Genomic DNA, 26,721 nt, shown 5'->3' with positions numbered 1-26,721 from the left:
TTCTGTTAATCACTGAGGCATTGTGTGTTTGTGTGTTCTTTGTCCTCAAAACTTTCAAATAACTTGAGGTGTTTTATGATTAATAGTGATGTTGTGCTTTTGGACACTGTCCTCAGGCTCCAGCTTTATGTTTATATGTTTTTATGTTGATGTGCTATTGTTTTTAATTGATTTTATTTTATTTGTATATTTAACCTATTCTTGACTCTGTGGTTCTTGCACTTGTTTGGGGAACAGGATTTCATTATTTTTATCTACATTTCTGCCTGAGAAATGACACCCTGATATAGTTCTGTGATCTGTGATATACTTCTGTGAATCACTGAGGCATTGTGTGTTTGTGTGTTCTTTGTCCTCAGAACTTTCAAATAACTTGAGGTGTTTTATGATTAATAGTGATGTTGTGCTTTTGGACACTGTCCTCAGGCTCCAGCTTTATGTTTATATGTTTTTATGTTGATGTGCTATTGTTTTTAATAGATTTTATTTTATTTGTATATTTAACCTATTCTTGACTCTGTGGTTCTTGCACTTGTTTGGGGAACAGGATTTCATTATTTTTATCTACATTTCTGCCTGAGAAATGACACCCTGATATAGTTCTGTGATCTGTGAAACAGTTCTGTTAATCACTGAGGCATTGTGTGTTTGTGTGTTCTTTTTCTTTAGAATTTTCAAATAAACTTGAAGTGTTTTATGATTAATAGTGATGTTGTGCTTGTACTATTTTGGACACACTGTCCTCAGGCTCCAGCTTTATGTTGTATGTTGATCGTATTAAAACAAAGAAAACAATCTGAAGTTGTTGTTTTTAAGTTATATATACCATGATTTTTCCGGTCCGGCCCACTTGGGAATAGATTTTCCTCCATGTGGCCCCTGAGCTAAAATGAGTTTGACACCCCTGTTCTAGACGATTCTGTGCTGCCAACTTTGTGGCAACAGTTTGGGGAAGGCCCTTTCCTGTTTCAGCATGATAATGCCCCCGTGCACAAAGTGAGGTCCATACAGAAATGGTTTGTCAAGATCGGTGTAGAAGAACTTGACTGGCCTGCACAGAGCCCTGACCTCAACCCCATCGAACACCTTTGGGATGAATTTGGAACGCTGACTGCGAGCCAAGCCTATTCACCCAACATCAGTGCCTGACCTCACTAATGCTCTTGTGGCTGAATGGAAGCAAGTCCCCGCAGCAATGTTCCAACATTTAGTGGAAAGCCTTCCCAGAAGAGTGGAGGCTGTTATAGCAGCAATGGGACCAACTCCATATTAATGCCCATGATTTTACATTTACATTTTACATTTTAGTCATTTAGCAGACGCTCTTAACCAGAGCGACTTACAGGAGCAATTAGGGTTAAGTGCCTTGCTCAAGGGCACATTAACGTCATTTAGCAGACGCTCTTAGCCAGAGCGACTCACAAATTGGTGCGTTCACCCTATAGCCAGTGGGATAACCACTTTACAATTTGGGGGGGGGGGGGGGGGGGGTTAGAAGGAATACTTTATCCTATCCCAGGTATTCCTTAAAGAGGTGGGGTTTCAAATGTCTCCGGAAGGTGGTGAGTGACTCCGCTGTCCTGGCGTCGTGAGGGAGCTTGTTCCACCATTGGGGTGCCAGAGCAGCGAACAGTTTTGACTGGGCTGAGCGGGAGCTGTGCTTCCGCAGAGGAAGGGGAGCCAGCAGGCCAGAGGTGGATGAACGCAATGTCCTCGTTTGGGTGTAGGGACTGATCAGAGCCTGAAGGTACAGAGGTGCCGTTCCCCTCACTGCTCCATAGGCAAGCACCATGGTCTTGTAGCGGATGCGAGCTTCAACTGGAAGCCAGTGGAGTGTGCGGAGGAGGGGGGTGACGTGAGAGAACTTGGGAAGGTTGAACACCAGACGGGCTGGAATGAGATGTTCGACAAACACGTGTCCACATACTTTTGGTCATGTAGTGTATATATAAAATAAAGAAAATCACGTTTTTGACTGCACTGCACACAATTATTCCTGTAGCCTATAGCCATCTCTCTCCACAGCTGTAGAATGTTTAACTGATAAACAAAAAAAATATGTTTGATGTGAGAGCACTTCCGCATTCAGATTAACAAGCAAATTATGGAATGCCTTTATGGGTGAGCAGATGTGCTCATATGTGATATTACAAATACTTAATTTGATGGCGCACGGTGCCATGTCATTGCCTGGAGATTTAATAAAACTGGAGCTGAGAATCCCTGATCATTATGCATCAGCAGATGAGACGATAATATGATTAATGCTATGATTAACGGAAGGTTGTAGAGATGCAGTTGTGAATGCGCTCAACAAACGCATATTGCCTTGAGAGTGCGCTTGGTTTCAACCCTGCGTGTCCAGATTTGATCCAATTATGCTGAAAACGGTCAGAGAAATCTAAGTGACAGCTAAAACGGATACAACAAATAGCGCGTTTTGTGAGAAGTGGTTATCCATTTACTACGGCTAACACTTTTGACCACGTCTGCAGTGCACTGAAAGCAGACAGTGGTGAAAAACGATTTAGTAGGCTATTAAAATACATCAGTTCTTTTGATTTTATGTCGAGGGCTTTTCAGGAGAATACCGTCAAATGCGTTTGTACAAAATTGACTGTCGAGAAAATAACGCAATATGAGGGAAATAATAATACATTATTAAATTCCTTTCAGTCCAAATAGATAAACCAACTGGACCGGAGCCGCGAGTGTGGGCTTGCTGAAGAGAAAAAAAGAGCGAGAGAAAAAAGCGAGACAGAGACTGGAGGGGTTGATGATGCGTTATGGTTCATGTAATATTTGTCGTCAATCTGGAGTTCAGACCTGATAATGGACAGATAATGCAAGCAGCACCTACAGGACTTCGACAGTCAATGCTTTTCTAGTGGCCTTTTGCTTTTGATAATGCATTGTGCGAAGAAGAGCGGCAAAGAAAAGAACATCGCGTGGGTTTTGGATACAGGCACAACCACAACTCCAAAGGCAACCGAAATTATGTAATTAATGTAGATGTTCTATTGCTCGAAGTCTAATTTAATCTCAAACTGAAATAATTGGATCAAACATTTTAATGCAGGGGAAAGTCGAGACAGTGGGCTCCGCGCGTGTGGCTCGGCCTATGTAGTTCCAGATGCACCGCGGTATTCTGTGTGTTACTTTTTATGGCTCCAGCTGGAGACGGAGCGGTTACGAGCGAGCTTTGACAGACATGTGCAGTCGGGAGCAGCAATAATACCCCGCATCGCACAGGAGCCAGCGCCAGCGGTCTGTGATTCTGCAATAAGGAGCTGATGAAAGCATTAAATTGTTCCGTAAATAAAGTGATCCAGTGCGCAATGAGCGACAAGCCGTCAAACTTCAGGGGAAGCACCGGCAAGTGGCTATCGTCACCTACCAGACGAATACTTTAACGATTGGCGAAGCTCTAAGCATAAAAGAAGGGAAGCGTTTTACATTTAGAAGAGAGATTAACTTTTGTTTGGAATTTAATTGGATAGACGGTAGAAATCATTAAGACACTTTCCGGGTGAAATTAGTCACCTTCTCTGCCTGACAGTACCACTGTGATAATTGTCGAAAGGTTTAAATGTTATTATTTAGAATATTACATATAACATCGGACTGCACTCAACTTGGTCACTTTTTCTACCCAATTTCACAGGGTAGGCTACGATTAAGTGCCAATGATGGACATTAACCGGTTAGTAATTTGAAGTCAAAGAATATATAGCCATATTATTATTTGTGTCAATAAATTGAGATATAAAAGGGATATTTTAATTTGCACTATGATGGAAGTACCACCACCATGCTCGAAGAAGAGCCTTTCTCTCTCGCTCCCTGTTCCCCGGGAGCAGGCGACCCTAAAGCCTCCGCAACATCTTTGGAGGCAGCCACGGACCCCCATCAAAATCAAACACCGGGGATACTCCGACACCGACCGCCATCACCACCGAGGGATAGAGCGCTCTAATGCCATGGACACGAGCGACAGACCGGGGCTTAGGAAGTGTCGGATGTCCTGGCCATCCTCGTTCCAAGGAACCACGAACACCTCCATCGGCAATTGTGTTGGAAATAAACGGTATGACGTGCATTCAACAAACATTCCCCTACATTATAATCGAGGCACATATACATAAATAGAGCCTCTAAAAATGAGTGTGTAGTGCTCTGTGTTAAAGTATGCCGGAAGGGTTAACTGATATGAAGTGCTTGGTATTGGGAGGCGGGACGCGTGGGTTCTCGGTGGTGATGCTTTATGCGTCTTGGGCATGTCAGAGAACATGAATTTAAGCATTCCGAGTAGCACTGAGAGCAAACCCGCCCGCCCACACAAAAACAGGAATAACAACGGAAAATATCAATAACGTTTTAAGAGTAGCATAGGCCTATATGACCATGACAAACACATTATATAGATAACAGAAATACAGTTGATTTGCGCGTTTGTAATGGATAAAAAGGTCTAGTGGGTGCGTTCGTGCGTGCATACCTGACTCAGATAATCTTCCACTGAAGCGTTCGGCTATTGGCAATGTTGGCATAGCTGATACGCCATCCATGGGTACAGTTCACAAAGAGGCGGGGCATCTCCATGTATCCTACCTGGACAGGTCAGGTGCATCACCTAAAGGCAGTGGTTCTCATTTCAGGGCTTGAGTGCCTCGGTAAGATGATATCATCTTTCTTATTGAATTGAATCAAATGAAAGGTTAAAATGAGAACCAGCAGATTCTGTTGCCCTCAAGGGTGGAACTGACCTAGCCATACCTCCAAATCACGCTGCTGTCACGTTTCCTTGGAGGTCTGGGGAGTTTTGTATTAGCCGAAACGGCTAAAATGGTATGCTGGCTTCCAGCTGCTACATTTTTTATTGGATGTTACATTTCAAGAAATCATATAAAAGTTTATTTGTCATGTACTCCCCTGCTATTGTAATGGTGAGAGGTTAGCATGTCTTGGGGGTATGATATTTGTGCATCTGTAACTTTCTCACTCATTATTATTCACGATTCATTCAGGATTATACGTAATCATGGTAGCATCCACATGAATGGTGAAGTGTTTATAAACATATTCTATTCTTATTTACAATTAAAGTGACTCCAAAATGACACAATACATTATTTATCATTTATTTCTATTTGGCACAAAATTATCTGAAACACAACCAAAACAAACAGCAAATGCATCCTGCAAATTTGTAGAGTCACAAGTTTGATGTAGTCATTGCGTACTATGAATATGGGACCAAATACTTATATTTTGACTACTTTAATACACATATAAGGGATTTTGTCCCAATACTTTTGGTCTCCTAAAATGGGGGGACTATGTATAAAAGTGCTGTAATTTCTAAACGGTTCACCCGATATGGATGAAAATACCCTCAAATTAAAGCGGACAATTTGCAATTTAACCTCATAGTCATTATATTATTTCAAATCCAAAGTGCTGGAGTACAGAGCCAAAAAAAAGTCACTGTCCCAATACCTTTGGAGCTCACTGTATAAAGACGAAAAAGGCATGTACAGCAGTAGTTATATAGGATGAGCAATACAGTATGCACATACACTGAGTATACAAAATATTAGGAACACCATAATATTGAGTTGCCCACAGAACAGCCTCAATTCGTCGGGGCATGGACTCAAGGTGTCGAAAGCATTCCACAGGGATGCTGGCCCATGTTGACTCCAATGCTTCCCCAGTTGTGTCAAGTTGGCTGGATGTCCTTTGGGTGGTGCACCATTCTTGATACACACGGAAAACTGTTGAGCGTGAAAAACCCAGCAGTGTTGCAGTTCTTGACACAAACCGGCATAGCCGCAGGAAGTAGGGGTGTTGAGGGTGCTGCAGCATCCCCTGAAAAATCATAATTTAAAAAACAATATTATTAAAAAAAAAAGATATATATACAGCTGTGGAAAAAATTAAGAGACCACTGCAAATTTTTCTTAAATCAGCATCTCTACATGTATGACAGCCATTCCATTCCAGTGTCTGTTGAATTCCAACACAGGCACATCTCATTCTACTGAATTAGGTACTAATTAGGAGATCACCTGAACCAAATCTTATTTAACGAGGAAAAGTATAAAAACCACTGCTGTGGTCATCACTATCCTCTTGCAATTGGACCAGCTGGATGGCAGAAACAGTGCTAATAGTACCTCAAAGTAATATTAATCAAAAAATAAGTATTGACCATGCCAAAAGAGTTGAAAAGGAAAGTTTTGAGTGAGGAAAAGAAGGGTTCAATTCTGGCTTTACTGGCAGAGGGATACAGTGAGCGTCAGGTTGCTTCCATCCTTAAAATTTCAAAGACGCCGGTTCATAAGAACAAGGTCAAGCAGCAGACATTGGGGACAACAAAGCTACAGACCGGCAGAGGGCGAAAACGACTCTCTACTGACCTGGACGACCGCCAACTCATTCGAATGTCACTCAACAACCGTAGGATGACATCAAGTGACCTACAAAAAGAATGGCAAACGGCAGCTGGGGTGAAGTGCACGGCGAGGACGGTTCGAAACAGGCTCCTAGGGGCAGGGCTGAAGTCATGTAAAGCTAGAAAAAAGCCCTTCATCAATGAGAAGCAAAGAAGAGCCAGGTTGAGGTTTGCAAAAGACCATAAGGATTGGACCGTAGAGGACTGGATTAAGGTCATCGTCTCTGATGAGTCCAATTTTCAGGTTTGCCCAACACCTGTTCGTCTAATGGTTAGACGGAGACCTGGAGAGGCCTACAAGCCACAGTGTCTCACACCCACTGTGAAATTTGGTGGAGGATCGGTGATGATCTGGGGGTGCTTCAGCAAGGCTGGAATCGGGCAGATTTGTCTTTGAAGGACGCATGAATCAAGCCACGTACAAGGTTGTCCTGGAAGAAAACTTGTTTCCTTTTGCTCTGACATTGTTCCCCAACTCTGAGGATTGGTTTTTCCAGCAGCACAATGCACAATGCCACACAGCCAGGTCAATCAAGGTGTGGATGGAGGACCACCAGATCAAGACCCTGTCTTGGCCAGCCCAATCTCCAGATCTGAACCCCATTGAAAACTTCTGAAATGTGATCAAGAGAAAGATGGATGGTCACAAGCAAAGCCGAGCTGCTTGAATTTTTGCGCCAGGAGTGGCATAAAGTCACCCAACATCAATGTGAAAGACTGGTGGAGAGCATGCCAAGACGCATGAAAGCTTTGATTGAAAATCAGGGATATTCCACCAAACATTGATTTCTGAACTCTTCCTAAATTAAAACATTAGTATTGTGTTGTTTAAAAATGAACATGAATTTATTTTCTTGGCATTATTCGAGGTCTGACAACACTGCATATTTTTTGTTATTTTGACCAGTTGTCATTTTCTGCAAATAAATGCTCTAAATTACAATGTTTTTATTTGGAATTTGGGAGAAATGTTGTCAGTAGTTTATAGAATAAAACAAAAATGTTATTTTGACCCAAACACATACCTATAAATAGTAAAACCAGAGAAACTAATAATTTTTGCAGTGGTCTCTTAATTTTTGAAGAAAAAAAAATCTCACAAAAGTAGTGCCTTTACTAGTCCTGTAGTAGCGGATCGATATACACCTACAACAACATATGTGAGAATGCTGTTCATTTGTGGAGCGGATTGAGAGCTTCAAGTTCTTCGGTGTCCACATCACTAAGGAATTAACATGGTCCACATACAACAACACAGTCGTGATGAAGGCACGACAATGCCTCTTCCCCCTCAAGAGGCTGAAAAGATTTGGCATGGGCCCTCAGATCCTTAAAAAGTTATACAGCTGCACCATTGAGAGCATCCTGACTGACTGCATCACCGCCTGGTATGGCAACTGCTTGGCATCTGACCGCAAGGCGCTACAGAGTGTAGTGCATACGGCCCAGTACGTCACTGGGGCTGAGCTCCCTACCATCCAGGACCTCTATACCAGGCGGTGTCAGAGGGAGGCCCTAAAAATTGTCAAAGACTCCAGTACCCAAGTCATAGACTTTTCTCTCTGCTACCGCAAAGCAAGCGGTACCGATGCACCAAATCTGGAACCAACAGGACTCTGAACAGCTTCTACCCTCAAGCCAAAAGACTGCTAAATAGTTAACCAAATAGTTACCCCGACTATCTGCATTGACCCCCTTTTGTACTAACTCCTTTGACTCATCACATACGCTGCTGCTACTGTTTATTATCTATCCTGTAGCCTGGTCACTTTGTCCCTACATATATGTACGTACAGTATCTACCTCAATTACATCGTACCACTGCACACAGTCAGTACTGGTACTCAGTGTATATAGCCAAGTTATCGTTACTCATTGTGTATTTTTTCCTTGTGTTATTATTTTTTTATATAATTTTTATATTTTTCTCTCTGCATTGTTGGGAAGGGCCGTAAGTAAGCATTTCACTGTTAGTCTACACCTGTTGTTTACAAAGCATGTGACAAATACAATTTGATTTGAGCTGACTTTAAAGCAGAGTCGAGACGGACTGATCTACAAATCATAAATAACTAGTCAATATTTTTTGTATATCAGTCAGTCCGTCACAATTTACCCATGATACATCACGGTTTTGATGCTCTCGAACACAGCCATTGACTTCAACAGGCTTTCTGATTACGGAAGCCTGGTTCTGGACAAGGCTAGGTTGGATATTACTGACATAGTGCTTCATTTTATGATTGGCACAGGGGCACAGATACATAGCCCACAGGTTATGAAATAGTGATGCATTATGCTTCAATCCAATATGGCTATAGAATTACCACATAATTAATTAGTTATTTTCTAGATAGTGACAGTAGCACAGGAAAGCAGGACTGAAAGCTGTACTCTGTTAAAGCTTTCCTGATGAACCATTGTAATTGGATGAGCCAAGTCAGACAAAAATCTATATCTGACTCTTGTTTCTCTCACAACAATTAAAAGTCCTCCCAGTCCAATATCAATCTTAAACTTCATCAATACGACTATGGCTTTTTCGGCAACTCTTGAGCTGCTATATCCCAAATGTTCAAAGAACAGGGGGAAAATAAGGAGAACTGAACGCCACCTCTGTTTGACTCACATTTTGTATAATTGTATTTTCACATATTCAACATAGAAGCATAAGAGAGAATGTGTGTGTGTGTGTGGACTGTATGTGTTTGTGTTTATGTGTATGAAAGCTAGAGTGAGAAAAAGAGACAGGCCTTCATGCTGTTATTCCAAGCTGTTCCTCCCATGTGACACACTGATACCCCCAGATGTTTCTCCTGAATGTGTGTGTGTGGGTGTGAAAGCGTTTGTTGGAGTGTTTGTGGTTCTCTCTCGCTCTGTTTCTCCCTCCCTCTCTCTGTCTCTGTCTCTGTCTCTGTCTCTGTCTCTGTCTCTGTCTCTGTCTCTGTCTCTGTCTCTGTCTCTGTCTCTGTCTCTCTCTCTCTCTCTCTCTCTCTCTCTCTCTCTCTCTCTCTCTCTCTCTCTCTCTCTCAATCCAAATCGGTGGTTTCCAGAGCAGTAGTCCAGTAAAGACAGTGATTATTACAGTAATAATAGCAGACTCCTGTGAGTGTCGTGGGCCCCTGGGGGCCGCGGGGAGCCCAGTCCTAGCTTCCTTCCTGTCAGGTTTCTTCTGGGCCACAGCTTGCCGTCACGGCAGGCTCCTGGGAATAAGGCCAGATCAACACTCACTGGAGTGGAATTCCAGTCCCCAGGACACGCTCACAGCCAGTCCAAGCATTAGTGCAGCAGGGCTGACTCTGCCTGACCCTACTCCCTTACTGTGGGTGGCAGGGCGCAGAGAGAGAGAAAGAGAGAGATGGCGAGAGAGGGGGAGTGAGCCCAGGCGGCTCGGAGTGTAAGACTGCGTTTAGACAGGCAGCCTAATTCAGATCATTTTTTTCACTAATTGGTCTTTTGACCAATCAGATCAGCTCTGAAAAGATCTGATGTGAGTGGCGCAGTGGTCTAAGGCACTGCATCGCAGTGCTAACTGTGCCACTAGAGATCCTGGTTCGAATCCAGGCTCTGTTGCAGCTGGCCGCGACTGGGAGACTCATGGGTGGCGCACAATTCGTCCAGGGTAGGGGAGGGAATGGCCGGCAGGGATGGAGCTCAGTTGATAGAGCATGGCGTTTGCAACGCCAGGGTTGTGGGTTTGATTCCCACGGGGGGCCAGTATAAAAAAATAATTGTATTCACTAACTGTAAGTTGCTCTGGATAAGAGTGTCTGCTAAATGATGTAAATGTAAAAACTGCCCTGCAGTTAAATGCCTCTGGGGCAAAGTTACAAAATTCATTTTGAAGTACATGAATGTAAACATGCAATGATTTGCATCTATTATGTTATGTAACGATGATAGCTCCTTGAATCTCTCAAACAATCAGAGACGATTACTGCTGGGTGACTGACGAGCAACCTTAGTTGCTGGGGTGGGGCATGGTTTCACGGAGTGGGGGGTGGGGTGGTTGTATAGAGACATGTTGGCTGGGTGGGGTTGGGGGAATGGGATGGGAGGTTTTATGTTTTCTTTTCCTGTTTTCTTTTATCTTAAACTCTGTATGTATTTAATACTTTATTTTTTTCATTTGAGTGGCAGCCTACGGGTACAGGTTTTATAAACATATAATTTGAAATAGATAATATACCTGTAATAAATAATAATAAAAAATATAAAAAGACCAGTTCGTTAAAAAATGATCAAAATTGGTCTGCCTGTGTAAACGCAGCCTAAGTGTGTTTGTGAGTGGTGTCTGATGAGTAGAGTGTGTGTGTGTGTTTTGTGTGTACACAACAGTGTGTTTGTGAGGTCAGAAATATGTCTGTGTCTAAGTGTGCACTTTAGGTCATTAGTGAAATGGTGTGCATCTGTTTGTGGGTGTCTGCGATCAGGACAGTGTATGTATGAATATGCGTACGTTTGTATGAATAAATATTATGGGAGTGGTTTGTGATTAATCTATTTTGTTTGTGTGTGTGTCTGTGTGTGTGTCTGTGTGTGTGTGTGTTGGTGGCAGGATGGTGTGTTAGCTGTGTCTGGATGGTAATAAGGCTTGTTTTATCTACATTCATATCTTAGGGGGGTTGGGATGGGGGGAGTCACACAATTTCCATTATTTTCATTTATTAGAGCAATATCCCGCCCCCCACACTGACATCAGTATAATAATGGACGTTGTGAGCTGGGTGCCTGGGCCCCTCTCTGGATTTATCAAGCTTTATTAATAACAGTTAGGCTCCAGCAGGCAGCTCTCCCTGTCTATATCCCAGGGCTAGTGTAGCTTCCTTCAGGTCCGTGGTATCTATAGGGGACACATCTTCACACACAGCTGCTCATTCCCTTACTGATGCCCTGCTGATGGCACATGCTAGCTTTTTCGAAGGCCCTGTGCAGTCAAAATTCAGTTTTTCTTGTGTTTTCAACAGCTGATAATAATAATAATAAATAATATGCCATTTAGCAGACGCTTTTATCCAAAGCGACTTACAGTCATAGCTGATGAAGCTAACACTGTAAAAGTGTTATTTCCTGATAGTTGCTGGTTGAAAATACAATCTATGCAGGACCTTCTAATCAGCAGGTTTTGCATGGGTGCAGTTTTGGCTTGCCTGGTGACATCACCAGGCGGTATAAGTTAAAAGACCAATCACGAAGAGAGGTCCAAACCCCTCTACCAATAACAGCTGGTTTTCAGGTTACATACTGTATCCCTCCTATGAGGCCCATCCCATTAGGTCCCTCACTCAGACCACTCCCACAGTCCTAGCAAAATATTTATTTGACCATTTGACCCCCACAAGCGTCACGGGACTCGTCTGAAGTTGGTACCACTGATCTGCCAACTTCTGTCTGTAGAGTCCGAACAGTTGGGTTACACACTAATATGACCCCACCATCGAAAGGCAGTGGCCAAGGGAAGCCAGGCTTCCCCAAAAACTTTACGAAGAAAAAAAGAAATAAAATAAGCTTTCTTTCGTCTCTCTGTGTTTCATAACTTTCCTTCAATTCAGACCCCTTGACTTTTTCCACATTTTGTTACGTTACAGCCTTATTATAAAATGGATTAAATAAATAAAAAAACATCAATCTATACACAATACCCCATAATGACAAAGCGAAAACAGTGTTTTTGTAATTTTGCAAATTTATAAAAAAAAAAAAAACAGAAATACATTATTTACAGAAGTATTCAGACCCTTTACTATGAGACTCAAAATTCAGCTCAGGTTTCCATTGATCATCCTTGAAATGTTTATATAACTTGATTGGAGTCCAACTGTGGTAAATGCAATTGATTGGACATGTTTTGGAAAGGCACACACAAATCCAAATCAAATCAAATACCTGTCAATATAAGGTCCAACAGTTGACAGTGCATGTTAGAGCAAAAACCAAGCCATGAGGTCAAAGGAATTGTCCGTAGAGCTCCGAGACAGGATTGTGTCGAGGCACAGATCTGGTGAAGGCTACCAAAAAAAATTCTGCAGCATTGAAGGTCCCCAAGAACACAGTGGCCTCCATCATTCTTAAATGGAAGAAGTTTGGAACCACCATGACTCTTCATAGAGCTGGCCGCCCGGCCAAACTGAGCAATCGGGGGAGAAGGGTCTTGGTCAGGGAGGTGACCAAGAACCCGATGGTCACTCTGACAGATCTCCAAAGTTCCTCTGTGGAGATGGGAGAACATTCCAGAAGGACAACCATGTCTGCAGCACTCCACCAATCAGGCCTTTATGGTAGAGTGGCCAGACGGAAGCCACTCCTCAGTAAAATGACCATGACAGCCCGCTTGGAGTTTGCAAAAAGGCACCTAAAGGACTCAGACCATGAGAAACAAGATTCTCTGGTCTGATGAAACCAAGATTGAACTCTTTGGCCTGAATGCCAAGCGTCACGTCTGAAAGAAACCTGGCAACATCCCTACGGTGAAGCATAATGGTGGCAGCATCATGCTGTGGGGATGTTTTTCAGCGGCAGGGGATGGGAGACTAGTCAGGATCAAGGGAAAAATGAACGGAGCAAAGTACAGAGAGATCCTTGATGAAAACCTGCTCCAGAGTGCTCAGGGCCTTAGACTGGGTCGAAGGTTCACCTTCCAACAGGACAATGACCCTAAGCACACAGCCAAGACAGCGCAGGAGTGGCTTCGGGACAAGTCTCTGGATGTCCTTGAGCGGCCCAGCCAGAGCCCGAACTTGAACCCAATCGAACATCTCTTGAGAGACCTGAAAATAGCCGTGCAGCGACACTCCCCATCCAACATGACAGAGCTTGAGAGGATCTGCAGAGAAGAATGGTAGAAACTCCCCAAATACAGGTGTGCCAAGCTTGTAGTGTCATACCCAGGAAAACTCAAGGCTGTAAATGCTGCCAAATGTGTTTCAACAAAGTACTGAGTAAAGGGTCTGAATACTTATGTAAATGTGATATTTCAGTTGTTTTATTTTTATACATTTGCAAAAAATTCTAAAAACCTGTTTTTGCTTCATCATTATGGGGTATTGTGTGTAGATTGATGAGGGGAAAAAACAATTTCATCCATTTTAGAATAAAGCTGTAACGTAACAAAATGTGGAAAATGTCAAGGGGTCTGAATACTTCCCGAATGCACTGTATCTCACCGGAGAAAGCATCCGAGCAAGCAAAACAGCGCCCCTCTGTCTCTGTATGTGTAGCCCATCTATCTGATGCTGTCTGGTCAAAGAGAGTATGATGTTGTTGACGCCTGTAGCATTGAATGCAAGGGAAGCCAGCAAGCATTTGGCCTTGATAAACTGAGTGAGCTCAACTGTGAATGGTCGTGGTGCACCAAAAAAAGTATAAAGGGAAGCCAGTTTGGATTTGGTTTCACACCAATCACATCACATCAAGCCAAATGTCATTAACATAAAAAAACTTGAATTTTTGCATCTTGCTGTGTTGTTGTGCTCCTGTGGCTAGCTAGCTAGCTAAAATTGACCCTTTCCTAAATTAGCCATGGACAGAAATAGGGAGTTGGACTTGGGTTTTTACTTCATTCTCTGTACTGGCAAATGATTATAACAGCGATTCTGATCAAATCATAAATTCACACATTGTGCTTCTGGCCTGAGAAGATGGAAGTTCAATATGTAGCTAGATTTACATTTTAATCATTTAGCAGACACTCTTATCCAGAGCGACTTACATGAGCAATTAGGGTTAAGTGCCTTGCTCAAGGGCACATCGACAGATTTTTCACCTAGTCGGCTCGGGGATTAGAACAAGCGACCTTTCAGTTACTGGCACAACGCTCTTAACCACTAAGCTACCTGCCGCCCCAGTAGATGTAGTAGGCTAATGTTAACTAGCTGACTAATTGTTGCCCATGAAAGGAAGTTAGGCTAGCGAGCAAGCATTTTAGCCAGGTAGCTTATGACAACAAAAACTAAAAGCATGTACTGTATGACAGAGTCATAGACCATTTCAGCAACATGAAAGAGAGGAGGATGGCATTGGTGTTTCTCTACAAGTAGAGTGAGTCAACATGTTTTTTCTACTTACGCACGCACACACACAGAAATCAGTGCCATGGACAGCCACATTATATTTAGCTAAATTGCAGCTTCACCTGGAATGCTTTTCCAACAGTCTTGAAGGAGTTCCCACATATGCTGAGCACTTGTTGGCTGCTTTTCCTTCACTCTGCGGTCCGACTCATCCCAAACCATCACAATTGGGTTGAGGTCGGGTGATTGTGGAGGCAAGGTCATCTGATGCAGCATTCCATCACTCTCCTTCTTGGTCAAATAGCCCTTACACAGCCTGGAGGTGTGTTGGGTCATTGTCCTGTTGAAAAACAAATGATAGTCCCACTAAGCGCAAACCAGTTGGGATGGCGTATCGCTGCAGAAAGTTGTGGTAGCCATGCTAGTTACGTGTGCCTTGAATTCTAAATAAATCACAGATAGTGTCACCAGCAAAGCACCCCGACACCATCACACCTCCTCCTCCATCATTCAAGGTGGGAACCACACATGCAGAGATCATCTGCTCACCTACTCTGCGTCTCACAAAGACACAGCGGTTGGAACCAAAAATCTTAAATTTGGACTCCAGACCAAAGGACAGAATTCCACCAGTCTAATGCTCATGTTTCTTGGCCCAAGCAAGTCTCTTCTTCTTTTTTATTTAACTAGGCAAGTCAGTTAAGAACAAATTCTTATTTACAATGACAGCCTACACCAGCCAAACCCAGACGATGCTGGGCCAATTGTGCGCCGCCCTATGGGACTCCCAATCACAGCCAGTTGTGATACAGCCTGGAATCAAACCAGGGAGTCTTTAGTGACACCTCAAGCACTGAGATGCAGTGCCTTAGACCGCTGCGCCACTCGGGTGTCCTTTGGTAGTGGTTTCTTTGCAGCCATTCGAACATGACGGCCTGATTCATGCAGTCTCCTCTGAACAGTTGATGTTGAGATGTGTCTGTTACTTGAACTCCACGAAGCATTTATTTGGGCTGCAATTTCTGAGGCTGTTAACTCAAATGAATTTATCCTCTGCAGCAGAGGTAACTCTGGATCTTCCTTTTCTGTGGCGGTCCTCATGAGAGCCAGTTTCATCATAGCGCTTCATGGTTTTTGCGACTGCACTTGAAGAAACTTTCAAAGTTCTTGAAATGTTCCGGATTGACTGACCTTCATGTCTTAAGGTAATGATGGACTGTCATTTCTCTTTGCTTATTTGAGCTGCCATAATATGGACTTGGTCTTTTACCAAATAGGTGGTCTTCTGTATACCAACCCTAACTTGTCACAACACAACTGATTGGCTCAAATGCACTAAGAAGGAAAGAAGTTCCACAAATTAACTTTTAACAGGGCACACCTGTTAATTGAAATGCATTCCAGGTGACTACCTCATGAAGCTGGTTGAGAGAAGGCCAAGAGTGTGCAAAGCTGTCAAAATATATTTAGATTTGTTTACCACTTTTTTGGTTACTACATGATTCAATATGTGTTATTTCATAGTTTTAATGTCTTCACTATTATTCAACAATGTAGAAAATAGTAAAAATAAAGAAAAACCCTTGAATGAGTAGGTGTGTTCAAACTTTTGACTGGCACTGTACATGTTGGTTGTTTAGCTCTAGGATGCCCAGAAGCCTCACAAGACTCGTCTGAAGGTAGCCCGGGACCAGTTAAAAAATGAATGGAAATATACGTATATGGAAGTAGTTTAGTGACTATTTTTTAAAAAATTATGCCTAAAAAAATATAGATAAATCCTGATCTTTCTTAAATCTCTAAGACATAGGACAGAGACAGACACTTAAAAACAAACGTCCTTTTGATTTACAGTGCCTTGCAAAACTATTCATCCCCCTTGGCGTTTTTCCTATTTTGTTGCATTACAACCTGTAATTTAAATGGATTTTTATTTGGATTTCATTTAATGGACATACACAAAATAATCCAAATTGGTGAAGTGAAATGAAAAAAATTCTAAAAAGAAAATTACGGAAAAGTGGTGCGTGCATATGTATTCACCCCCTTTGCTATGAAGCCCCTAAAAAAGATTTGGTGCAACCAATTAACTTCAGAAGTCACATAATTAGTTAAATAAAGTCCACCTGTGTGCAATCTACAGTAAGTGTCATAGGATCTCAGTATATACAGTGGGGGAAAAAAGTATTTAGTCAGCCACCAATTGTGCAAGTTTTCAAACTTAAAAAGATGAGAGAGGCCTGTAATTTTCATCATAGGTACACGTCAACTATGACAGACAAATTGAGAGAAAAAAAATCCAGAAAATCACATTGTAGGATTTTTTATGAATTTTTTGCAAATTATGGTGGAAAATAAGTATTTGGTCACCTACAAACAAGCAAGATGTCTGGCTCTCGCAGACCTGTAACTTCTTCTTTAAGAGGCTCCTCTGTCCTCCACTCGTTACCTGTATTAATGGCACCTGTTTGAACTTGTTATCAGTATAAAAGACACCTGTCCACAACCTCAAACAGTCACACTCCAAACTCCACTATGGCCAAGACCAAAGAGCTGTCAAAGGACACCAGAAACAAAATTGTAGACCTGCACCAGGCTGGGAAGACTGAATCTGCAATAGGTAAGCAGCTTGGTTTGAAGAAATCAACTGTGGGAGCAATTATTAGGAAATGGAAGACATACAAGACCACTGATAATCTCCCTCAATCTGGGGCTCCACACAAGATCTCACCCCGTGGGGTCAAAATGATCACAAGAACGGTGAGCAAAAATCCCAGAACCACACGGGGGGACCTAGTGAATGACCTGCAGAGAGCTGGGACCAAAGTAACAAAGCCTACCATCAGTAACACACTACGCCGCCAGGGACTCAAATCCTGCAGTGCCAGACGTGTCCCCCTGCTTAAGCCAGTACATGTCCAGGCCCGTCTGAAGTTTGCTAGAGTGCATTTGGATGATCCATAAGAGGATTGGGAGAATGTCATATGGTCAGATGAAACCAAAATATAACTTTTAACTCGTCGTGTTTGGAGGACAAAGAATGCTGAGTTGCATCCAAAGAACACCATACCTACTGTGAAGCATGGGGGTGGAAACATCATGCTTTGGGGCTGTTTTTCTGCAAAGGGACCAGGACGACTGATCCGTGTAAAGGAAAGAATGAATGGGGCCATGTATCGTGAGATTTTGAGTGAAAACCTCCTTCCATCAGCAAGGGCATTGAAGATGAAACGTGGCTGGGTCTTTCAGCATGACAATGATCCCAAACACACCGCCCGGGCAACGAAGGAGTGGCTTCGTAAGAAGCATTTCAAGGTCCTGGAGTGGCCTAGCCAATCTCCAGATCTCAACCCCATAGAAAATCTTTGGAGGGAGTTGAAAGTCCGTGTTGCCCAGTGACAGCCCCAAAACATCACTGCTCTAGAGGAGATCTGCATGGAGGAATGGGCCAAAATACCAGCAACAGTGTGTGAAAACCTTGTGAAGACTTACAGAAAACGTTTGACCTGTGTCATTGCCAACAAAGGGTATATAACAAAGTATTGAGAAACTTTTGTTATTGACCAAATGCTTATTTTCCGCCATAATTTGCAAATAAATTCATAAAAAATCCTACAATGTGATTTTCTGGAATTTTTTTCTCAATTTGTCTGTCATAGTTGACGTGTACCTATGATGAAAATTACAGGCCTCTCTCATCTTTTTAAGTGGGAGAACTTGCACAATTGGTGGCTGACTAAATACTTTTTTCCCCCACTGTATACAACTGTTCTGAAAGGCCCCAGAGTCTGCAACACCACTAAGCAAGGGGCAACACCAAGCAAGTGGCACCATGAAGACCAAGGAGCTCTCCAAACAGGTCAGGGACAAAGTTGTGGAGAAGTACAGATCAGGGTTGGGTTATAAAAAAATATCTGAAACATCCCACGGAGCACCATTAAATCTATTATTAAAAAATTGAAAGAATATGGCACCACAACAAACCTGCCAAGAGAGGGTGTCACGCCCTGGCTCTGGGGACTCTAGTATGTTGAGCCAGGGTGTGAGTTTTCATTGGGTTTTGTTCCAGTATAGGTTTGTGCTAGAACCGAGGACGTCACGTTATCGTTTGTTGTTTTTGTTCGTGTGTTCATTCTAATAAAAATAAGTATGTTCGCCTTCCACGCTGCGCCTTGGTCCTCTGTATCCGACGAACGTGACAGAGGGCTGCCCACCAAAACTCACGGACCAGGCAAGGAGGGCATTAATCAGAGAGGCAACAAAGAGAACAAAGATAACCCTGAAGGAGCTGCAAAGTGTCCATAGGACCACTTTAAGCCGTACGCTCCATAGAGCTGGGCTTTACGGAAGAGTGGCCAGAAAAATGCCTTAAAGAAAAAAATAAGCAAACACGTTTGGTGTTCGCCAAAAGGCATGTGGGAGACTCCCCAAACATATGGAAGAAGGTACTTTGGTCAATGAGACTAAAATTGAGTTTTTTGGCCATCAAGGAAAACGCTATGTCTGGCGCAAACCCAACACCTTTCATCACCCCGAGAACACCATCCCCAGTGAAGCATGGTGGTGGCAGCATCATGCTGTGGGGATGTTTTTCATCGGCAGGGACTGGGAAACTGGTCAGAATTGAAGGAATGATGGATGGCGCTAAATACAGGGATATTCTTGAGGGAAACTTTCCAGAGATTTGAGACTGGGATGGAGGTTCACCTTCCAGAAGGACAATGACCCTAAGCATACTGCTAATGCAACACTCAAGTGGTTTAAGGGGAAACATTTAAATGTCTTGGAATGGCCTAGTCAAAGCCCAGACCTCAATCCAATTGAGAATCCGTGGTATGACTTAAAGATTGCTGTACACCAGCGTAACCCATCCAACTTGAAGGAGCTGGAGCAGTTTTGCCTTGAAGAATGGGCAAAAATCCCAGTGGCTAGATGTGCCAAGCTTATCGAGACATACCCCAAGAGACTTGCAGCTGTAATTGATGCAAAAGGTGGCTCTTTGGGGGGTGAATAGTTATGCACGCTGAAGTTTTCAGTTTTTTTGTCTTATTTCTTGTTTGTTTCACAATAAAAAATATGTTGCATCTTCAAAGTGGTAGGCATGTTGTGTAAATCAAATGATACATACCCCCAAAAAATCCATTTTAATTCCAGGTTGTAAGGCAACAAAATAGGAAAAATGCCAAGGGGGGTGAATACTTTCGCAAGCCACTGTATTTTTTTACTCTCTGTTTTGCCATGAATTAATCTGTTTTTCAATGCGTTCTATGGGCTAATAGCAGTAAGGCCAAATTCAATATTTAATCAAATCATTTAAAAATATATTTTGGGATACCTACAGGGCTCCTAAAACTCAAAATCAAATAGAAAAATTATCCATGGTATAACCATCTTAAAACAATTCCATATGTTAGCTTAGTAGAACCCCCCTCGAAAGGCTTTACGCGTAAATTGTTGTTTACATGCAGTTGCTATGTTGTTGGATACCTCTGCCCTTATCTTATTTTTCAATCTATCAGATGCAGGAGAGAGCGCTGCTGCAACTAGTTTTTTTTCCTGCTTTTTGCCATCTCTGTGGCTTGAACAAATACTTCACTTTACGTCCTCATCATGAATACTTTACATAGGGGTCATTAACGCTAATAAATAAATAGTGCTGCAAAATTCATATACATGCGTTATAGCTTAGATGTCAGTGAAAGCGAACGGAAATCACGTCAGTCGATCATCGTGGTCCCTGGGGGCCCCAGCCTCCTGTAGATAATGTGTTGTCATGTCTGGATCAGTGTACTGCTGACCCTGGTGTGTGTATCAGCATCACAGACAGACAGCCCTCTCACCTATGGGCCAGCCTGGAGACAGCTCAGAAAAAAATCAATACCCTCTGACCTCTTGTCAGATGAGATGGGACTGGGATCACAAAGGTGATTGTATTCCCATTGTGTGATAGCTTGCTTGAATCACATTGGTTAGTTTACCAGAAACCGTGGGGAGTAGCCCAGCCTTGCATGGGTGGCATACAGACGACATGTTGAGGTAAACAACCTGTGAAGGAAACCAACCATGTGTGTGGGAAATTGATTTTTATAACGTCAGCCAGTCAGCCTTTCTTTTTGTCATTTAGCAGACGCTCTTATCCAGAGCGACTTACAGTTAGTGAGTGCATACAACATGTTTTAATCTTGTCCTTGCTGTATAATGTAACCTGTAACCACCAGAGTCTGAGTGGCTGACTGTCTCCCCATGCGTATCAGACTGTTCATCCTCTCTTTTGCTCTCTCTCCCTCTCTCTCTCTCGCTCTCTCTCTCTCTCTCTCTCTCTCTCTCTCTCTCTCTCTCTCTCTCTCTCTCTCTCTCTCTCTCTCTCTCTCTCTCTCTCTCTCTCTCTCTCTCCATCTTTGTATGACAGTCTTTCAATCTACCAGTCACTGTCCCAAACCCAATACACTCTGGAAAGTTAGTTACCAGAAGAATGACAGACGCTGAACAGAGGAACCTGTTGCTATGGTTACTTGTTTTACAGATGTGTATAATAGCTACATTTACCTAAAAAGGCAAAGCGTCAGCCTCTGATGGGTAGTACTGGGTGACGTTTCGGCACATAACCTTCACACATACATTATGAGTGCTGTGGTGATGTGGTTGAAACTGAATCAAGATTTTCTGTAGCTTTGCCCTCTGCTCATTACTATGTCTCTGCTCAAGTACCTGCAGGCTCTGTTTTGGTTTCTTCCATGTTCCCCCTCTCTCTCTAGTCTAGATCCATCACCTCTGCTACCAGAGCCTCTCTATCTCTCCTGATGATTGTTGGACATTCTGCTGCATATCAGCTATTAATAACCTTGCTGTTTGGTTATCTTCTTTATGCATGACTCTCAACACATTTTCTCTTTTATAATATTCAGCGTTTTACACTTGACCTGCGGTTAGTCGTCTTCATTTATCTTCAAGCGCCTTGAATCCACTTAGCTGTCTCCAGTGGTTTCTCTCTCACTGTCCTTTTCTCTCTTTATCTCTCCCCCCGCCATATCTCTCCCCCCTTCTCTCTCTCTCTCTCTCTCTCCAGAATATCAGGTGTTCGTTCACTGTTCCACACCCCGTCATCCTCTCAGCTGGCTTGTTATACTTGATAAGCCCTGTCTATTTCTCCTTATATAATAATATTGTTAATATGACGCCTTTGTCCACTGTAATTACTAACTTTGATCACAGCAAGTCTCCCAGCACTGGTCTACTCTCCCATTATCGCTGTTAAATGGGGAAATATCGGTTTTTCTCTCCTCTCTCTGTCTCTCCCCATTCTCTGTAGCTCAGCTGGTAGAGCACGGCGCATGTAACGCCAAGGTAGTGGGTTCGATCCCCGGGACCACCCATACACAAAAAAATAAAAAATGTATGCACGCATGACTGTAAGTCGCTTTGGATAAAAGCGTCTGCTAAATGGCATATTATTATTATTCTCTCTGTCCTCTTCATAAGATCCCTGATGCCTCTCAGTTTCTCTCTTATAGCCATGTTCTTGCCAACTGCTGTGTTAATCACACTGCTGTTCCCTCCCTCCCTTCATCTTAAATCTATCATTTCTTCCTGTTCCCTCTCCCCCTCTCCTCTCGTCCACTGAGATCAGCATGATCTAGATAGCAGACTCTTCTCTTCACCATGCATTTTCTGTGAATCTCAATCTCTCTCTCTCTCTCCTCTCCATTTCTCCATCTCCCCAGGTGAGATGAGCTGCCCACCATTACCATTGTGCTGTGCATTATCTCATCTCCTGCTTCCCTTAAAGTCACACCTCGGTTAATAATACTTCAGATCTGTTCATGCAGCGCTACCATTTACATCATCATCCTTCCAAGAATCCATTAAGTCTACTGCAATCTGCCGTAATGAGTCAACTGAATAGCTTTGTTCTTATGGATACCTAGAGAGTAGAATGGAAGTGGATTCGTTTATTTAAATACAGATAGGTGTTAGTCTGCTAAATGAGATAAAACAGTGACATAGCTGGATAACCCATTTATTATCATGTATCACTATAATAATAATTTAAAACCTAATGGCACCAACAAGGTTTTGTATGACACAAAATATGATGCTTTGACAGTACCATTCGGGACTCGAGTCACAGAATTGCTGTCTAGACAAGCACAGCCAGGGTGATAATCATGTACCCTCAAAGATATTTATATTTTAAAATTCCTTACAGTCCCTGACTTTCTAGGTTTCTTGATATGTAACATGTACCTTTATTACTGAGACCGTCATATTCCTGAGAGAGACCTGTAATATTATTTCATAATTTCGATTCCCTTGTGTGACACTGCCAAGCACTCAATCTTAGAAACTCCACAGCAATTTAGAGGTGGAGGTGGGAAGAGTTCTTTCTCCCCCCTATTGCCCAGTAACCTACTAGACTCTAGACTCTAGAGAGAGTACTCTAATCCCAGCAGAAGCGTAGCGGCCCACAATCCCATTGTCACATTGTGATGCTGCTGCTGCGGTGCGGCGGGTGGGTGGGCAGGCGGGCACAGGCAGAGATGCAACAGCAGCTTGGCAAGTGGATGACCCCCTGGAGGGTGCTTTAGGCATCTGCTGCTCTCTCTCAGAGGAGAGGCTGTTTGAGTGAAGAGGAGAGACTGGATGTCAGCTGGATATCACAGCACATCTCCTCTCCATCACTAACATAGTAGTCATACTGGAGGCAGGAGCGGAAAGAAGCAGAGCAGAATGGAGAACTAATGGAAGGTACAAAAGGGATCACATATACCGACAAACACAGACACACACAGACAAACACAGACACAGACAGGCGGAGAAAATAGCTTGTTTAGGTCGGCAACTCACAACAAATCAGGGCAGAACTGAGTGAATGACATCTCCTGGGAATGGAATGGGGCTAGCCACAGCACAGCAAATGCAGCCAGACATGAGAGAGTCAGTCCTGTGTGTATCTGTATTGAGAATGCAGGCTAATACAACAGTTTTACTTCCTATCATCCTCCTGCCTAATACACCAGGCCCCATGGGATACATCTTTTCCCAGAATTACGGGCAGGATCTCAAACTCCCAATTCAGTGGATAATTAGGAGAAGGTGGCGATCCCGGGTCCCGCTTACAGAGGAAGGACAGATGGCAGCCGTCGCAGGCAGCAGAATATTTCACTGACTAACTGTCATACTATACTGTACTCTCTGGCTTCAGCAGAGCCAATACATGGCCTTGCCTTGTCAATATGTCCTCTTTTCCCTATTGGATTGGAAATAATACATGTTGATCATTTTGTATTTGCCATAATATCACCATGTACAGTATTTAGCAATACATTCTGATTGAGAAAATAGAACACGTCTGACATATGACATGGTTCATGCGTTGATTTCTAAATGCCGGAGAGGTTGTGTTCTCTGGAGAGAGAGAGAGAGATGGTGAGTGTATGTGTAGAGATGGAGGAGAAATTGGCCTCCGTTGGCCTGTCTTGGTCTTGCTTGGCTCTGCTATGCTGTGGTTGTATGGGAATTGAACTGGAAGCAACTGTTTCTGACTCACCATCTTTACATAACCGCCAGACAAATAACATTTTGTTCACAAATATAGATTTAGTTGATGGCACCAGGAACTGTTGAATTGAACTACTTGCTATGGTATTTATAGATAGATGTGACTAAATTTGATATTTTTGCAGATATTAGTATTTTTAAGTTAATCATGTTTGACGTAGAAACACACTGACTGGCTTGAAATGCTTCATGCCTTTTGATTATTCTTTTTTTCTTCATATTTCAACTTTGAGTGTCGATGGCTGTCTGTGGGTTTGGTGTGTGTGTGTAAGTGTTTGTGTGGGTGGATGTGCACGCATACAGTATATGAGTGCAGCATCTACAGATGTAGGATCTTAATTTGAGCCAGTTTGCTACAGCAGGAAAATAATCCTGCAGCAACAGGAAATGTGAATTATTATGTGGATTATAATTAATGGAAATTTTTTGTAGGGGTTGATACATTTTTCATTAGGGCAAATCAAGTCTGACATTTTAAAGTGGAAATTACAAACTTTAGAAGCCTTTTTAAATCTTGAATACACTACAAGTTAGCATTTGCTGCTGTGATCAAATTAAGATCCTACATCCGTAGCACCTTACTCATTCCCTGTAGCAAGCAAAACAAATCATTGCTATTGCTAAAGCATAGGCATGATTCGGAGAAATCCTACCACAAAGGAATCCAAGCACAAACAATACTGTATAGCTTTGGAATATAGAGCAGCACTTTCCAAGACATAGCAGACAAGGTTATTGAAAACACTCTATCTACATAATGGATGAGAAGCCTTGATGTATAGCCATACAGCCCTGTTAGGTGTACAGTGGAAGCTGGTAATGCACGTCACTGTTCTGCTTGGGCTCTCCCTCTGCCTCAGGAGAGAGGATTCACTTATACAGTTCCTGACCTCTGTTAGATCAAAGTGTGAACACAGCTTGTCTTGTCACAGTGTCCTGTCCATCTACTCTGTGTACAGTGCCTTCAGAAAGTATTCACACCCCTTGACTTTCTCCACATATTGTTGTGTTATAGCCTGAATTTAAAATGGATTCAATTGAGGTTTTCTGTCACTGGCCAACACACAGTACCCGATAATGTCAAAGTGGAATTATGTTTTTCAAATGTTTTACAAATTAATAAAAAATGAAAAGCTAAAATGTCTTGAGTCAATAAGTATTCAACCACTTTGTTATGGCAAGGCTAAATAAGTTCAGGAGTAAAAATTTGCTTAACAAGTCACATAATACGTTGCATGGACTCACTCTGTGTGCAATAATAGTGTTTAACATGATTTTTTAATAACTACCTCATCTCTGTACCCCACACATACAATTATCTGTAAGGTCCCTCAGTGAATTTCAAACACAGATTCAACCACAAAGACCAGGGAGGTTTTCTAATACCTCACAAAGAAGGGAACCTACTGGTAGATAGGTTAAAAAAAGCAGACATTGAATATCCGTTTGAGCATTAATTACACTTTGGATGGTGTATCAATACACCCAGTCACTACAAAGATACAGGCATCCTTCCTAACTCAGTTGCCGTAGAGGAATGAAACCGCTCAGGGATTTCACTATGAGGCCAATGGTGACTTTAAAACAGACTTTAATGGCTGTGATAGGAGAAAACTGAGAATGGATCAACAACATTGTAGTTACTCCACAATACTAACCTAATTGAAAGAAGGAAGCCTGTATAGAATACAAATATTCCAAAACATCCATCCTCTTTGCAACAAGGCACTAAAGTAATACAGACACTAGGAGATGAATTCAGGACAATAAGCTAAAACACAAGGCCAAATCTACACTTACCAAGAAGACATTGAATGTTCCTGAGTGGCCAAGTTACAGTTTTGACTTAAATCTGCTTAGAAAATCTATGTCAAGACCTGAAAATGGTTGTCTAGCAATGATCAACAACCAATGTGACAGAGCTTGAAGAATTTGAAAAGAATAATGGGAAAATGTTGCACAATCCAGGTGTGTAAAGCTTTTAGAGACTTACCCAGAAAAAAAAAGTATGAAAATGTATGTACTCACTACTGTAAATTGTTCTGGATAAGAGCATCTGCTAAATGACTAAAATATAAAAAATTCTGTTCACCACCATCCAGGCTATTAGCTGGTCAAAAGGTCCCTGCGGACTGGACATGGTATTCCCGGTGGATACTGGACTTGTCAGTCTGAGAGCCGGATCCTCTTTAAAATACCATGACTGTTTCTTGGGCCGCGGCCATATGTAGTAGCAGCACTATATGCTCCAGTGCACTGTGAGTGACAGTCAGTGCAGGTCATGAGCACGAAGCCGGGAAGGGAGGCCAGAGGCTGGGTTTTACTCGGACACTGGCAAATTAATTAACAACAGTGATGAGCTGTCCTGGCCTTGACTCTCTCTCTTCCTCTCTTTGTCTCTCTCTCTCTCTCTTTCTGTCACTTGACCTTTATCAGTCCAATGTCAACTCCATCCTACTATATAAATATCTCTTGCCCCCATCTCTCATACACAGACTCACACATTGGCAAATACGCTGGAGAGTTATGTAGTTTATGCACATACACTTACCGTGAAAACTGTCAGGGTGGGGAGTCTACAGTATATTCCAGTGTTATTCTGGCAATGCTGAGTAACATAACCTACAGTATGAGCCGAATGAGGTGTCTTTGAGGATGACGTTAACGCCATGCACTCTCTCTCTCTCTCTCTCTCTC

At 42.6% G+C, this 26,721-nt stretch overlaps 1 protein-coding gene across 1 annotated transcript in view; it reads left to right on the top strand.

Moving 5' to 3' along the window:
* Positions 1–3,791: 3,791 nt before the first annotated feature.
* Positions 3,792–26,721, top strand: part of LOC311104309 (3',5'-cyclic-AMP phosphodiesterase 4C-like) — a gene marked incomplete at its 5' end in the record, with an annotated part of 70,951 nt that continues 48,021 nt past the window's right edge. Inside the window, one exon of the mRNA XM_084146122.1 lies at positions 3,792–4,087. Within this exon, the coding sequence (XP_084002248.1) occupies positions 3,792–4,087 (296 nt within the window). The remainder of the gene's footprint in view (positions 4,088–26,721) is intronic.

This window comes from Coregonus lavaretus (assembly GCF_964263955.1).
Source record: "Coregonus lavaretus genome assembly, chromosome: 28".
In the NCBI taxonomy this organism is placed as follows: Eukaryota; Metazoa; Chordata; class Actinopteri; order Salmoniformes; family Salmonidae; genus Coregonus; species Coregonus lavaretus.
The sequence above is the reverse complement of the archived record's forward strand: the minus strand, read 5'-3'. Positions and strand labels throughout refer to the sequence as shown.